Genomic DNA, 17169 nt, shown 5'->3' on the forward strand with positions numbered 1-17169 from the left:
CAGCCAAGCCTTTCCCAAAACATAACACTCACTTATGTCTAGAAGGTCAAGTCCATTTCCTCTATCTGTCTTAGTTTCAGTCCCCTTCATCGAGTTGACCCAGAATGCTTACATTTATCTGTACCCATCCTTTAAGACTACCTGCCCACAAGAGTGCTCAGCTCATTTCGTTTTTGACTTAGAATCAAATTGTATCTAGTTATATTTGGAGTAGCTTTTAATTTGCATGAAAGGTGTATACAAGATATATTCTATGTAATTTGTAGGTACGGTTGTTACATGGGTTGTCTTGCCCAAAATTGTTTTTAATTCAATTTGTAATTAATGGCTGTATTTGGGGTCGTATATAGGGGAAGATATGTTCGTTTCCTGCTCCCAGTTATTTATATCTCCTGTTTCTTGTAATCGCTCCATTGCGACATCTCAGTTCAGTGTAAACCGGTGTGATCTGTATTTTTTACAGGAACGTCGGTATAAAAAAAGTTAAAAATAAATAAATAAATATTTTATGCGTGTATTTTCTATTACCTGCTGCGATTTGTGGATCGTCGTGCTAAAATGTTTATAAATAAATAAAAGGGAACATTACAAACAGCTAATCATAATAACATAGCAGAAAAAAAAAAGCAACTGGTCCATTAGTTATTCCTGTCCACACTGCCAAGGATAAATCGGATCCACCAGTCATAGAACCCGGTAGCCTATAGGATATCAAACCTTACCCAAGATAGTTTTTGTCATGTTCATCCACTGCACTCTACCCTCCTGGATAGCTAAGCATGCAAAATCCCCTTTTTATTTTACACCTAGCACCCCTCCCATCTCCGTTCCAACCACAAGGTTCTACAATAATCCAAACAAGCACTAAAACAGGCATGGCTGCTACTGAACAGATCTCCCCGGCCCCCTACCACACCAACTCATTGCACCGAGCTGGCCATCATGAGGAGCACCTGTGATTCCGTAAGGACTTCTAGCTTTCACTATACTTGAGATTCCAGATTAAGAACATAAGAAGTTGCCATACTGGATCAGACCAAGGTCCATTAAGCCCAGTATCCTGTTTTCAACCGTAGCCAATCCAGGTTACAAGTACCTGGTAGGATCCCAAATCCTAGATTCAGTAGCCAGTAACAAATACTAAAAGCCAAATAGATCTAGCTCCCAAAATAGTATTTTAAATTTTAAAAAATCTCCAATTTGTTTCATTTCTAGTGGCATGACATGGCACAGGCATCACATCTTGTCATATTAGTAATAATAACTGCCTTTCTGGCTGGAGATGTTTAAGGGCAAGTCATTATAATACTGCAGTGCTCAGTGCTATGGGCTTTTTTGAAAAAAAATGTTACTGTATAATTAAAAGTTTTGAATCTCTAGTTTTAATTCTCCATGAGTAATGCAAAAATAAATAATTTTGCATAGTAAAACCACTTGTGATTTAAAAAAAAAAAAAAAGTCAACCCAATCAACAAAATCCCCTGACTTGCAATTCAAGGGAAGTGAAAAAAAAAAACCCCTGATCATTTCTTTCATAAGAAACCAAATTAGCACTAAAGCAATAACCCTGATAGCAAGAAGCTCTCCTATGCAAAAACAAAAATCCCAGTGCTACAGGTCAGAAATTCTGTGTGTTGGGGGGGGGAGCCAATATCTTTGGCTTACTCCCACACATCACTTAAATGCAAATAATTGAAGACGTGGCCTAGTGATTAGAGAACAATGAGAAACTAGGGTTCAAATCCCTCATCCTCCAACTGACACTTCTTGTGGCTTTAGGGAAGTCACTTTATCACCCATTGCTTAGGGTTCCCACAGGGACGGTAACTTTGAAACAGCCGTGCAGGCGTACGTGTGCGTGTTTGCTACCTCGCGCCCAGGGATGTGGCCATTTTATAGCACACACGCGCGTATATGTGCACATGGTATAAAACTGGCTAAGAGTGTGCATGTGTGCGTGCAGCAAACGTTGCTTCTGCCCCATAAGTGGAGGGATTTTAAAAGCCAGGTGCACAGACACAATTTTCCATTTTCTCAGTTCGTTCCCAGTTCTCCCAGGTAAGGGATAAAACTTCCTTATCCCGCTAGTTTCCCTTCTCTGCTGTTAGCCCTGACCCTTAAAACCTCACTGACATGCCTAGTTTTTAAAAAATATGTTGTTATTACATACACGCCATCCATAGCAGAAGCGAAGTTACGTGGCAGGGGACCGCAGTAGGTGCTTGTGGGAACATTACAGATTTCCATTTTTCGGACTTTTACATTTGTGCGCATAGTGGCAGATACAAGCGTACACGGGCAGCTTTTAAAATCCGCTCAGCAAGTGCTGGCCTGGCATAGTTGTGTATCTCCCAGTTTTGGCAAGCACTGGGCTTTTAAAATTTACCTTTTAGATTGTAAGCTCTCTGGGACAGGTGCTTATTGTACTTGAATTCTAATAACGCTGTAAGTCTCCCCGAGCAGCTATCGCTAAGGAGGGCTAAAAATTGCAAAATCATCATTTCTATTTGATGGCATATTTTCCCCAACCCTCGATCACAATCAGCAGCTCTTTAACCTCCGTTTCTAAAAACTGGGCTCATAAAATTCTCTATAACAAGGGAGAAAGTTTTCCGAAAGTTTACTCTCCCTCGCCCCCTCCTACATACGAAACAATTTACAATTCTGTAAAGGCAAGAGAGGAATTCCTGCCTGTTTACTTTCGTTTCTTTGCATTCGCTTTCTTAAGTGTCTGTGTCCTTGCAGACACCTGAGCACACAGTGCTCTGACCTGCCCAGGGCCCAGCCCGGGATTTCCCAGCGTTGACAGATTTTTACGGGGGTGGGATGGTGGGGTTAGCATTCCCTGCCAGTATAGCTAGTTAAGGGGACATCATAATATCCGAGGTTGGGAGAATTATCAGTCAGATGTGTACCTTGCGTGCACTGAGAGGTGCACCCTGCTCTTCCCTTCCCAGCAGCGATGTACTGAGAGGGGCTTTATGATGGGGGGGGGGGGGGAGGGTGCTGCTGGCAGTAAAAGGAATCCAGATCTGTGCTTCGCTAATAGGCTCCCCTCCTCCCCTCAATAAATACAGACAAGTGTTGCATTATAAAAAGCCGCAGTTTATTTCAACAGCCCGAGCCCGTACAGTAAACATGTGACCGACAACATGTCGGCCCAACTTGCCCCCCCCCCCCCCCGCCCTTTTCTCAGTTCCATTTTTGCTACTTACCACCACGTCCCAGTGGTAAGCAATTCACCCCTTTTCTTACCCCACCTCGTCCCAACAATGGTAAGCCGTGGTCAGTGAGCTTTAGCCCCCTAGCTCGTTTGACCGTCTCGTGCAGCAGCCCCCCCGACTGCACGAGACTCGCCCCCCCATGCCAATTAACAAACAATTTATATACACATTAAGCTTGGGCTCGGGTTTCCGCCACAGACAAGGAAGCTTAGCTTCCTTGTTCCCCCACTGCGGCCCCAACAACATCCTGAATAGCCGCCTCTAATCCTTCCTGCAGGGTATTATTGAATAAATCCAACCCTACCTCAGACAAATGTACACCATCATTCCTGAAAAACCCAGCTAACATTTCCCAAGCCCACTGATGACGCACCCAGAACCCTCCTTGCTGAACTACCCATCTTCCCAGCTGCCGATTTAATTTTTTCACCCCATTTTTCCAGATTAGTGTATCTTTAAATATGCAACGAATGATGATGTCAGACCATCCCAATTTTATACTGGGCCACCTTGTCATTATTGACACCATGTCTTTACGCATGCTGGAAAGGAAAGCTCTGCAGGATTCCTTCCCAATATCGTTACCTCCTAGATGTATCAATAAAATCTTCGGAACCCCCAGAATGTCAATTTGTCCCTGTAAGAAGGATAACAGATCGGACCATTTCATACCCCTTTTTCCCATCCAACACAATTTCCATTGCAGCTTCTCCAATTGCAGATCAGCCCCATATGGTCTTTGTTGCGCCCGATGCTGAGCCCAATGCACGAACGAGTGACCCACGACCCAGGCCACTCAAATTCACTGTTAACCCGTACTGTTTCTGCAATAGAAGAAACATTGGTTACTATCGCGAAAACCAACTCACAAATTTATTTCCGTATGTAACCTTGAAACGCATTGGATTTCCACCTGCCTATGACTTTGATCGCGCCATCCGCCATTCCCAATTTAGCCGCTGTAGTAGCTGCATCGATACGGAAAGAATGCGAACTGTAACATCTCGCATCACCTCCTATCCCTTCAACTACCTTTTTTAAAACTTTTGAAAATTGAAAACTCGAGAGCGGCAAACCATTCTCGTGAATTAAATAAATACGCATGAACTCCTGCAAGAGTCTCAATGGGCATACTACTGCATGAGCTGCCCTACCCATCCTTACTCAACACCCTCTTCCATATTGATCTGTCTTGGATTTTTTTTAAAAACAAACAAACGCTGTCATTTGACATCAAAACCTGCTCAACCATCAACCCGACCCCCCCCGTGGATTATTTTTGAACTAGCTACTAATTCGCTGACACGCAAAGCTCCAAAGAACTCCAACGAAAAAGCTGCTCTGAACAATAAAATTTCGTAATCAGACCAGCAAACATGCTCCAGAAACAACACCATTTCCGCTAAATCCTCATATCTAATGGGCCTCCTCCTATCTCCCCGCCACCCGCGTTCTCTGCGCCACCCTGATAAAACTTGCTTCACTTGAAAACTTAAAGCAGGATTCCGCCAACCCCTCAGCTTCTGAAAGAATGCGAAACCTGCAAGGTGCGCTTTTACAGTAGACAAGGAATATTGATTACACTTGGCCCAACAGATATATTGCACCACCAAATGATCCCCAACTGGCCCCCCGTCCCAACCCCTCCCCAGCAGAAATCGTGAGACCTCCTGATTTCCAGGCGTATACGCCACCCACGTAGTAGGGGCCACCGACTTCTTTATGAGCCGCCACTCTTCTTGAATCCTAGGGCCCATAGATAATCTGGACACGCCTCTGGTCTCAACTCCGCACCAGGAGCCAATGAACGGAAGACTTTCCACTTAAACCGAGAAAGAGCATCCACTATAACATTTTCGACTCCTGGGACGTACTTAGCTGTCAGCCTAACATTCCTTCTTAAACAAAGACTCACCAGCTCTCTTAATAATGAAGATACCATAAGGCATTTGGCGGACAAATCGATTAATAACCTGTACAACGCCCAAGTTATCGTATCGGAAAACCACATGCTTGTTAGCCAATTCATTACCCCAAATAGCCAACGCTACCACAATGGGAAACAACTCCAAAAAAGTTATGTTCTTTGTGGTACCTGCAGCTACCCAATCCTCGGGCCATGGCTCGGCACACCATTTGCCTTGAAAAAACACCCCAAAACCTGAAGCTCCTGCAGCATCTGAGAACAGTTCGAGCTCTTTATTTGTAACCTCCTTATCTTGCATAATACACACCCCATTAAAACCCTCCAAAAATACCTCCCACACTTTTAATTCCTCCCTAATAGCCCGCGTTATTCTGATAAAATGATGCGGAGCTCGAATCCCTGCCGTGGCTGACGACAGCCTCCTGATGAAAGCCCGCCCACTGGAATTACCCTTCCTGCAAAATTTAAGGCCCCAATCAGGGATTGCATTGTTCTCAAGGTAATCTTGTGTGCTCGACTTACTTCTCGCACTAGGTCTCTCAACCTGTTCACCTTGTCTAATGGCAGCCTGCACTCAAGTGCCACTGTGTCTAGCTCAATCCCAAGAAAAGTTAACTTCGTGGTAGGCCCTTCTGTCTTATCATTCGCTATTGGTACTCCGAATCTATCCGCCACCTTTAAAAAACCTTCCAGCTGTTTAATGCACTGTGCAGAGTTCCCTTTCCCGACAAATAAGAAGTCATCTAGATAGTGTAGCATGCTTCTCTCCCCGGTCTCTTGTTCCGTCTACCATTGCAAGAAGGAACTAAACAGCTCAAAGTATGCGCACGATATTGCGCAACCCAGAGGCAAACATTTGTCGATAAAGTACCCACCTTCAAAGGTAAATCCCAATAACGACAAACTACTAGGATGAATTGGCAGTAATCTAAAAGCAGATTCGATGTCTGCCTTTGCTAACAGCGCTCCTCTACCTGCGGATTGGACCAACTGTAATGCCACATCAAACGAAGTATACTTTACCGAACAATTGCTCCTAGGGATAAAATCGTTAACGGACTTGCCTTTTGGGTAAGACAGGTTCAAAATAAGCCTAAATTTCCCTGGAATCTTTTTTGGAATTACAGCTAGAGGGGATAAATGCATTTTTTTTTAAAAGGTGGGTCCCTGAATGGCCCGACTATGCGCCCTAAAGCTATTTCTTCTTTTATCTGCCCGCAATGTCTCTTAAACTCACCACTGACTTAGCATTCTTTGTATTGCCCCCCTCCCCCAGCCCTGTGTAAGGGATGCGAAAACCAAACTTAAAACCCCTTCTTAGTAACCCTGCTGATTTTTTTAACTGGGTAAACACTTAAACTTTTAATAAGTTCCTCTAATATTATGGGCGAAAAAGCCTTACCTAAATGAGCCTCATTGTTTCCCGCCTCTGCGCGAGGAGGCACTGGTGCTTGCAGAGCACTTGGAAGATGGGTGCGCACCGCTGCAAACTGCGCAAACATGCCTGAACTTACATTCAGGGAATAAACAGGTGGTTTTATTCAACCTCCAGCAAACGTCCCCTCCACCCCCCTGCTGTCTTACCTGTCCCCCCTCCCTTAACCACACTTCCTTGGCCTCGAAAGGAACCGCTATTGCCCCCCCCCAAGTTACTAAAACCGCTTCCACTCCCTAGACCTTTTTGCCCACCGGCGCACTTGTTTGTCATTTGTGTGAGCCACAGGTTAATATCCTGTGTGCCCCAAGACATATGCCGGTTACCCTCCATTTTATCCCGGAAACGCTCATCATAATTGAGCCAGGCCGAGCCTTCATAATCCTTAAACGCCCCCCAGAATACTGTCAGCATATGCCAACAGAGACCCATAGTACTGCGGTTGGAAATGACCCACAACGCTAGCCAGCCAAAATAAACCTCTCATCCAGTTCAATATATTTTTGGACACTTTAGGTCCGGCCTCTCCCTCCTTTTTTCCTTTCTCCCCCCTCTTCTACCCCCTAATAATTTGGATATATTAACATATTTGCGTTTCCTAATCCTCCGCCTCAACCGCCTTGGCACTTCCTCCCACAGCTCGGTTAGAGATGCTAAAGCAGGACGGCCCATATCCTGCATAGGGCCTGACCTAAAACTGGACCTCCTCTCCCTTTCTGACTCGCTTGAGGAAGAACTTGAAGATTCATCCGAACTACTATCCGAATCAGAGCTGGACCTCCTGTCCCTCCTTTTCCTTTTTAACCTGCATGCTCTTATGCAACTCACCAGCTGCACCAGTGCACGAAGTCAATCCTGGCTCCTCCAAATCCTGAACTCCGGTCCTCCTTCGTCCAGCCTCATGACGAACTTCCGAGACTTCAAAAGCTCTGTCCCTCCATGCTTCCTGCTTAGAAGTGCCTGGATATTCTTCACTCTCAACCTCTGCATGAGAAACAGAAAAGCCAGGAGAACTGCCCACAAACCTGCTTAGCCCATCCCCCTCCCATTGAATTTCCCTGGGAATATAGTGAGACCTCTGTCCTTGCACTCCCTCCCACTTCTCACGAGTGCCCCCCATCCATATTCATTCTAATCCCCATTCTACCAGGAGACTTGATCCTCTCCTCCTAAGACCTACCCCAAGGCTCCTCAGGCAGTCAGCCTGAAGAACTGCTCCTATGAACCTGCAAGCACGACCTGCCAGGGGCCAAGAATAACTCCTGCTCCTGCAGATCACTTTGATCGTGAAATTCTGCAGACCTGGGAAAAGCTCCATGCAACCGAGGATCCACCTCCCTTGCCCTCTGCAAAGCTACCCCTTCTGTCCCCAACCTAGCTTTTGCAGTCACAGGTCTGTGCTGGCCGCTCTGCACGCTGAGCTGAAAAGCAGCAGAGATATCGTTGTCTCTCCCAGAGCAGGCTCAAGGAAATGAACCCACCTACTGCTAGCGGAGGGACTCACAGCAGGAGGGGGGCTGCGGGAACGGCTGAAGACCTGATGAACCCTCCCCCTACCTGCAGCTGGCCTGGGCTGCCCTTTGAGAACGGCTTTTTTCTTTTTTGAAGGCAGCCATCCTGAATTAGAAGGGGGGGGGGGTCAGACAACAAATCCCCCCCCCCACACACACACATTGAGGGAAATCTCAGGGGGGGGGGCAGGACAAACAGGGCTGGGGGGGGGGGGAGAGCCCAGCCTGGGCCCGCTCTCACCAGACGCAGAGAGGGGGGGGGGGTGGAAGGGGAATGGGAGGGAGAAACTTCTGCTGTCTCCTCCAAACTTGCCTGCTGAGACATGCCTGAAACCACCGGGTCCTCAGCCAAGGGAAACCTCCGATGCAAATCACTCCCCGTCCTGGCTACTGCTGCCAGCCCCGCACTCTGGACACACGGCTCCTGCGCTGCATGGAGCAGCCTGGGGGGGTGGGGGGAGGGTGCAGCCGATGATCTGGAAAGGAACTGCCACCAGGCGCAACCGAAGGGTGAGCTATTTATTAATTATCGCCGAATGGATATAAAGAGTTCTTATTCATGAAATAGATATTTAAACTGAACGTACACCTTGAGAAAAGACAGAATTTGTCACTGGGAAAACAGAACCGAAAAGCCCGGCTCTGTGCCTGCTCTGACTGAACTTAGAACCGTTAGCAGCAGCCACCAATGGAAACGCCAGGATTTCAAATCGCTGGCAACTTGCCATTGGCCAATGCCTTGCAGCTCACTCCTCCCTCCCTCCCTCCCCCCCCCCCCCTCCCCACTCAAACTGTACCTTCGCTTGCCTTTCCCTTTGTTAGGGCTAGCGGCAAGGGACAAGCCCGTGCCGCTGCTCACTTAAACTGATAAATAATTTCCTTCGGTGGAGGTCTGCCCAGGCCTCTGTCCACAGCCTGTGGCTTGCACAGTCCTGCAGCGCCTCTACCGCCACCGGACCGGAGCAGCCACTTGGTGCAGCAGGAGAAGCAGCAGCAGCAGCAGCAGCGCGCGAGACCGGTGTGGGCTGGGGCTGGTGCTGGTGACGGGGGCGGGGGCGGGGCAGAAGGAGGAAGGAGCCCGAGCCCGGCGTGCACGCGCGCGCATGCACACCGCCTTCCACCTCCTCTGCAGCTAGCCGGCGACAGGCGCGAGGTGGCGCGCGGGGATGGAGGAGGGAGGGTGCGCGAGCTAGACGCAGAGACGGAGCGCGAGAGGAGGGGAAGGGGGCAGCAGCCGCCGCTGCAGGAGAACAGATTCGGTCCCGTCCCCAGTGCGCGCTGTCTGCACTTCAGCTCCTCTTTTGTTTTCTGTGGGGGTTTTTTTTTTTTGTTTTGTTTTTGTTTTTTTTGCTTTCCTGCTGCCAATGCCGTTGGGAGGCTAATTCCCCCTGCGTTTTTTAATTCATTTCTTACGAGAAAAATAAAAAGAAATTGTGTAAAGAAGGGAAGTACGGAAAAGGGACGGGACGTGGCCGAGGAGCAAGCCGCTTGTCATCCCGGGGGGGGGAGTGCTCGGAGCGGCGCAAGTTTGGGAACGGGAGCGGCGGCGGTTGGAAGTTCTCGCACTTTGCTCTCCGCCGCCTCCCCACTCGCCCCCGACAGGTGCGAGCGTCTGTGAGAGGAAGAAAAGTAACGCGGCGGCCAGGAAAACGGTGGGAAGACTGCTCCGGAGGAGCGCCGAAGCCTTGCGGGAAACTCTTTGGGTCTTGATTTTTTCATTGTAATTTTTTATTTATTTAATTATTTTTTTTTTGTTGCTGTTGCTGCTGTTTGGGGGTTGGCACCTGGTGGTCGCTGCCGCCGGGGGAAGATGGCACCGGCGACAGCCTGGCGGGTCGTGGCGCTGTGCCTGGTGTGCGCCGCGGCGGTGAGGAGAGGTAAGCGGTTCCGACATGAAAACCAAACAAACGACCCACGACCCCAAAAAAAAACAAACAAACCTCGAGCGCACTGATCGCCTTCCAGATCGTTGTGGGGAGGGGGTTTGCTCTCTGGTTTGGGGTGGTTACACCCCCCTCCCGTCCCTCCCGGGATGCCTGCACTGACACGGGAGGGGGGGGGGGGGAAGCGGCTGCTGTCACCTGCCGCAGCCCCTTCCCTTCCTCCTCCTCTCCCTTCTCTTTGATTTGGTTTTATTTGCACCTCTCTTTCTGATTTTTGTTTGTTTTCTTTTGCCTCCCTTTCTCCCCTAACAGCGCTGGGAGAGTCTCCAGCTCTCTGTTAATGAATCACAGGGAAGGGAACATTTTCTGTTTGCTTAGGATGGGGGGGGGGGGGGGGGGGACATGGTTCATTATGAAATTGACAATGAGCGAGGGTCATGGAATGAAACCTTATGTTTTCTCTTCTGGGCTGAAATGGGCAAGGGAATAGCTTGCGCCCGTCGATCTCTCTCTCTCTCAGGTTTTAAGTTTTATTAGCAACTCCTCTTGGCAGAATGAAAAGCCTCGCACTTCCTTCCCTGCATTGTAAAGGCGATGAAGAAGTTGTGTTCCCCCCCCCCCCCCCCCCCAAGTTGCTATTCAGGTTTTACCAGAAGCGCATGCAGTTTAAGACGAGGCTTGGCAGGAATAAAATGCCCCGGTGGAGAAGCGCAACCTTGGTTTTTCCGTGGAAAGACCGTCCTCTCCTCTGTCAGTGCTGCGGAGCTTTTCATGTGTTGAGATTCTCTTACAGTAAACATGAAAGAATCCTCCCCCCCCCCCCACCTTCCAAAACAAAAAACCAAAAAAAAAAACAAAACCAAAACCGAATTGAATCGCTGCTGTCCCCCCCCCCCCCCAGCTATAATTATACCCCGACGCAGCCCTTGTACAGCAGGACGGCTCTCTCCGCGTGTAAACCCGAGAGGGCTGGCTTCGAATATGAAAGCAATTTCACCTGGCTCTCTAAACTTTTATTTTCTCTGACACGATCGTGGTTGTCCAGCGGCAGTTTTCACTGTTAGATGCCACCGTCTGTAGCGGGGAGTGTTATGGCTCGGATGAGCTGTTCTACCGCAGGACTCATCTCGTTTTTGGGTTTTTTTTTCGCGTTATGGAATTCTGTAAACTATTGGTGTCACAAATTCATCATTCAAAGAGTCGAATGCTTTTTTGGGGGATTTAAATGTACGGCAGTCCGTCCCTTTTTGCAAAGTCATAAGCTAAGCTCTTCCCAATAGCTCAGGGCGGGATGGCATGCAGTTGAACGGATCCCATCCGTTTTAAAGCCCTCTTTCAGGAGGGATAATGATCAAGATTGGCAGGAAAGAAAGAAAGTTAAGTCTTCCTTTTGGCTCTGTTCAAATTATTTAGGGTTAGAAAAATAATTCCATATAAGTGTGTTGCTTTTAGCTTTGGTTTGTGCGACATAAAAAGCCAGACTTCCTAAATAGGTGTTAGGATTTACGAAACACGTTGTTCCTGAAAAAATTATGAAAATGCCTTAGTAGCTGGCGATACACTTTTTGAAGTATTCTGTCCTAAAAACTGGGGTCAAGATAGAATCTGTGGTTTTTGCTCCTTGTATTCTGTATTCAGTGTGTTGATGACTATTCTTGCAGTAACAGCGTCAGCCTGTGGTGACATATCAGATTGCTTTTAAAAATATATCTTTGCTATGATTTCATTATTTATTATAACTGTTGATAGTAAAAGGGATTTAATGTTTCTTTATATTTCTTTTTTAATTCTTATCATAATATATGATTTTCTTTTAAACCATGTTAGTATTCATCTATAGTAATACAAGTAGATTAAATTTCCATAGACTGATGATTTTGCTTGCATGATTTCTGCTCTTCTAATACAGTAACTCCTAGTACATGGGGGTCAAATTTTTTTTTTTCTCCAGGATTATGCTTTATATTTCACTTTGAACGATATTTGCATGACTGGTTAAAAAGAAGCAAAATATCACATGCTGTTTAACACTTTTCTGTCTGGGCAGTTATCGAATACAGTCCTAAAGTTGCAGTCTGTGGTTCAAAAAGAAATAGTGTAAATGTTGACATGGAAACCAGTTAACAGGGGACAGGAATCTTTCCTGGCTAGGTCTTCAATTGTATGTGATCTCTCTACTTTGTAGTATGTAACTAATAAAGGAGCAGATGCACTAGCGGGTTCTTCCCATAGTGACTATGGGGAAAATACTTAGTAATCCAGCCCCAAGTAATAAGTTATAAATAATTGTACAGCAAATAATGTGTCGTTTTGTACAGCAAATAATTTGTAGTTTTGAAGGTTGTGTTACAAGGTTGTATTCAGTGAACACGTGCAAGGATTTTTATACCAATTAATTTGGCATCAGGGTAGCTGGTTTTTGTTTTTAGTTTGTTGTTTTCAAAACTACTTTGCACTATTACTATAAACACTTCCCTTCCCACACCTCTCTCAACCCTAGTACAATTACTTTTTGTGTGGGTGGCCCAGCAGTGTCTGGGTCTTAAGAACACTGAACTCCGAACTAGAAGTTTATTAGTGACAGTGTAAATAACGTACAGAGCAAAATAGATTTGTTTACTTATAAAAGTTGGAATTCATAATATTTCTGGTCTACACTAATAACACATGATGCGGTCTTTGCAGATGTCATTTTTTTTTTGTGTAGTGGTGGATTTTGATTTGTGATGTGAAATTTATAAATATTCAAGGATTAAACATTTAATTTTGATAAATGTTTTAATATGAGAATTGCACATAATTTCGATAAACATTTTAATATGAGAAAAGTCAGGTAAACTAAACCAACAACAAAAAATGTTAATTTTTTTATCTTGGTCCTACTCCCAAATGCATTCTTCACCTGTTTGTGTCCATGCTTTATTACTGTGATGTCTGGGTAGGGTCCTCACAAAGAGGAGCACGGTAGCTGTAACTGTAATAGTCTTGATAAATAGGCGGAGCTTTCAAGAATTTTAAACACTGCCCCTTGGGACTTGAAGTAGACAAAGAAAGGTCTCTGGTAGGGATGGATTTACATAATAACTGAATTACATTCAGTGTATTTTGCAAGTACAGAAGTACAGAAGCATTTAAGACATGGCTTCACTTAAAATTCAAGGTGCTGCATTCATATCAAGATGAATTAAGGTGTGAAGATTGACTGCTTCCTCCTGAATGGAGTTTGCCCTTTTGATCTCAAGTTGTCTTCAAAAATCATTTAATTGGAATGCAGGCATAGATTTAAAATATCTTATTTTGTATATTGTAGTGCATGTCTGTAGTTCTGTATAAGTTAAATGTAATTACAGTAGTGCAAGGATAGTTATTAGCACAAGACTGTAAAGTTTACATTTGTATTTATTTTTATTTTTTCTATGGTAAAGAACATATGCATAAACTGTAAATGTGAAGTTCCATAATCTGTTTTTGGATGGGAAATAATTTTATTGCATACTTTGGCAGATTTTCATCAAAGGAACATTTTTTTTAAATACAGGGTAAATGTTCACAATTGATGAATTTGATAAAGGCATTGATGTTTCTAGTTTCTGCTGCACGAGCAGGTAGGGTAAGCTAATTAAAAAATTGTTTTTCTTCCTAAGCCAGCACTACGGTGGATGCATTGTATGCAGAAGGAGGAGCAGCATAGCCGAGAGAGTTCCTATAATAAAAAAATCTTTCAACTTGTTTGCATTCAGGTTGGGTCTGTGCATCTCTTGTGGATATATCGTGAGCTAGTTATTAAGAAGAAACCCTAAAACTAATGGACAACCATTATATATTTTCCAATAGAAGTTAACCCAACGCCTCATGTTGCTGTTTGATTGTTTTTTATATAAGTACAAAACTTGGGTTTCTGTGATGTCACTGAGCACAGTAAAGGCAGCTGTGTTATATCCGTTGCAACTGCTGAGAGATGGTCTGTTGCATCCATTCATTTCAAGTCAAAATGGGGAAGAGGAGGAGGCGGACATGATGGCTCAGGGAATTGACACAGGAATACTGGGTCTTCATCTGGTTGCTGGTTTAGATCTGACTTGAGCCAATAGTGGCAAAAGCCACTGCCATCTGAAAGCTGTATCTAAAAACAAGGTACTCTTAGTTCAGGTGTCCATACCACTATAATAAAAATCCCTATAATATTACAACTGATGCAAATTGGCACGCTTGTCTGTCTTGTAATTTATTTATATTATCCTTGTGATCTGAACTGTACAAATTCCAAAATAAAAAAACTTGAGAGCAGTATTTCACGTTCTCAGTTCACATGCTGCTGAAATGTTTAATGGTTGATGAAATAGAATTAATATACGATATGCAGTATAAAAAAGTGATTGTGTTTGAAAAAACGATTGCATTTTAGGATCAAGTCTCATTAACCTGATGTTAAAAATTTTTAGCATGGTGTTAAAATTGCTGTTACTATCCTAGTCCCTGCATTGTCTTGCTACTTTCGGATGGAACAGGCCGGGGATGGGCAGAAGGTGGTCTCTTTCTTAGATATATTGTAGTGGGGTTGTGTTTTACCAGGGGGTTTTATTGTTTTGTGGGAATGATTGTTACATTGATTGTAATTTTTATTTGTATTTGTGAACCACTCTGGCCAGAACTGGTATCTGTTATGCGGTATATAAGAAACAATAAATAAATAAATACAGCATGTGCATGCCAAAAGACCCATGCTTAAGTGGAGCAAGGTCCACTTAAGCATGCGCATGCCAAAATCCTCCATTCTAACTGACCCAAAGACCACTAAGCACAGGGGAACTCTTCCATGTCTTCCATGCCCCCCGCCCCCCACACTCCCCGATCGCCAACCAAACGCTCTCTCCCACCTCTCCAGGATAGCTGCCTACTATTCTGGTGGCCTATCCGGACTTCACTGGCGGGTGGGCGGGCTTGGAGAGTCCTCCTGTGCCACTGCTGCTGCAGCCTGAATGGCGCTGCCTAGTGGGTGTGTCCAGGCTGTGTGTGGGGACACCGCTTCCCCTGTGTTAAACGTTAGCGTGCTGGTACTGTTGGCATGCCAACATTTAGCACTTACCCTGAAGTGGTGTTAAAGTCACTGGGACCCAGTGACCTTTGTAAATTTTGCTTCTGTGATTAGAGTGTCAAAACGTAATTTGCATGCCCTTTCACACTTTTATGTTTAATGTTCAGGTGCCTTCCGAATTTAGTTTAATTTTCAGGTGTGAAAAGATAGTTTAAGGCTATTCTACATGTTTGAGGGAGAAAGCAGTTCAAACATTATTTTTTTGTAAACAAGTTCCCAATTTTCAAATGAAGGAATTAAGAAAATGAATTTGTATGTTGAGAATATTCGATCGGTTTTCTTATGCACAAGAAACAATATATATATTTTTTTAATTTTATGGAGCAGTCTCTTATCTAAGCCAAACCAGATGCTAGTTTAGTGCTCTAATGTAATTCTTTAAAGAGCATCTCTATATTTTGAAATGAAATTGCTTACAATATGCAGAACTGCAAAGCATTACTTGGTTTGAGAAAGTAAGCTCTGTCAGTAATAGTTCCTTGAAGGGAAATTTTAAGACCCGTGCACGGGCGTCCATGTGCACGCCCGATTTTTTATATCTGCGCACGCATGTGCGTGCGAATGCCAACTCGCGTGCGTAAGGGTGGGGGGGGGGGGGCGGAGATTTTACAAGGTGCACGCGGCGACGCGATAGGCCCTAATCCCTGTTCCCTCCCAGTCCGCTTCCTAAACCCCCTAACTAACCTGCCTCCCTTTTTCCCTGTCTGTTCCGACCCCTAAAACCCCGCTATCTACCCAACTTTTTTTTTTTTGTTTTGTTACTTACGGTCCGGAGCAGCAGGAAGTTGCGCGGGTCCAGTGTTCCCGGCCCGCCCAGACGCCGCCTCCGGCCCACCCATTTTTCGGCCTGTCTTTCTTCTGCGCGTACCAGGAGATACGCGCGTGCCCGCAGGCCTTTAAAAACGCGAGCGGCCCAGCCAAGCGCATATATCCTGGCATAGGTGCGCGTAGGCCCTTTGCTTTTAACAAGCTGCATGCTTTTTTTTTTTTAAAGGGGGTGATAAAAATGCTGAGTAGACATTGGTGTTGTATGGTGTGTTTCATTTTCAGGTATGTTTATATACTGATGTAACTAAGGAAGCGTTGGCCTCACGATTAAAAATAGAGAATGTTTCCATCTTCATGTACTTCCTGGATGAAAATATTTAGTCAGTTACTGTTATCTAAACTGCTGTTCATATTTGAGAATATCTATTTTTAGAAGGAAAACGCTTCATTAGTTTTGCATGATTGATAAACCAGCCAGGTAAATGTCTTATAAATGCCATTGTTTATTTATATTCCACCTTTCAGATACTTCAAAGTGGATTATATTCAGCTACTGTGGGTATTTCCCTGTCCTCAGAGGGTTCACAATCTGGAGGGGGGGGGGGGGTAATTTTCAAAGGAGTTGAGCACATAAATGTAAGATACTTTCGTAGCAATTTTCAAAAGCCCACTTGAGTAAATACTTCTGAAAATCAGGCCCTAAGTGTGTACCTGAGATAATAGAGGCTGAAGTGACTTGCCCAAGGTCACAAGGAGTGGCAGTGGGTTTTGAATCTGGCTTCCCTAGTTTGTAGCCCAGTGCTGTAACCACTCATCCGCTCCAGTGATTGTAGATTCATTTATTACTTTTATGATATTTCTCACTCAGTCTTTTTGACTGTGTGGGAAACCGAGTGCTGTTTGCCAGGCCGGAGGGACAAAGCCACACAGACTGCAGCCTTTTCTAATGTAGATAAAACTTTATTCAGGTTACAGCCCTTCAGCACAATAGAATGGCCACCTACCTCTGCAGTACACTTCCCACTCCCTGGGCTTTGGGTCAGCGTAGATTTACAGGAGCTGCCTCTCCTGGAGACCTAGGGGCTCCCTCAGCCCAGCAGTAGGCTTACACTCTCTCATGCCCGCCAGCTGGCCCCACCCCCGGGCCTCTTCCTGCCCCAGCAGGCTCTCGCCCGCCGAGCTCGCTCTCTCTCTCTGTGGGAGCTAAGGTGGCTCAAATCTCATGCCTGGTCCTGCACAAGTTTAAAGGGGAAAACAGGGTCACTCTGTCACAGTCAGTTTTGTACATCAGGAAGCTTGACTCATCAGTTCTAATTCATGGTATCT

At 45.3% G+C, this 17169-nt stretch overlaps 1 protein-coding gene and 1 long non-coding RNA gene across 3 annotated transcripts in view; one reads left to right on the forward strand and one right to left on the reverse strand.

Annotated features, from left to right (window-relative positions):
* Positions 1 to 3197: 3197 nt before the first annotated feature.
* Positions 3198 to 9167, reverse strand: LOC115076447. Its single transcript, XR_003852764.1, has 3 exons — positions 8895 to 9167; positions 7415 to 8584; positions 3198 to 4048 (listed from the first exon to the last, which is right to left on the reverse strand). It is a non-coding gene; the product is annotated as an uncharacterized LOC115076447 (long non-coding RNA).
* Positions 8386 to 17169, forward strand: part of ALCAM (activated leukocyte cell adhesion molecule) — a 143493-nt gene continuing 134709 nt past the window's right edge. The window contains exon 1 of one of the 2 annotated variants that reach the window (XM_029577918.1): positions 8386 to 8607. In XM_029577918.1, coding sequence (XP_029433778.1) covers positions 8421 to 8607 — 187 coding nt within the window. In that variant the 5' untranslated portion in view covers positions 8386 to 8420. Of the gene's footprint in view, positions 8608 to 9231; positions 9975 to 17169 lie in introns of those variants that run through there. The other variant, XM_029577919.1, reaches the window with a different exon arrangement.

The sequence above is a fragment of the Rhinatrema bivittatum genome, chromosome 15 (genome assembly GCF_901001135.1).
Source record: "Rhinatrema bivittatum chromosome 15, aRhiBiv1.1, whole genome shotgun sequence".
NCBI lineage: Eukaryota > Metazoa > Chordata > Amphibia > Gymnophiona > Rhinatrematidae > Rhinatrema > Rhinatrema bivittatum.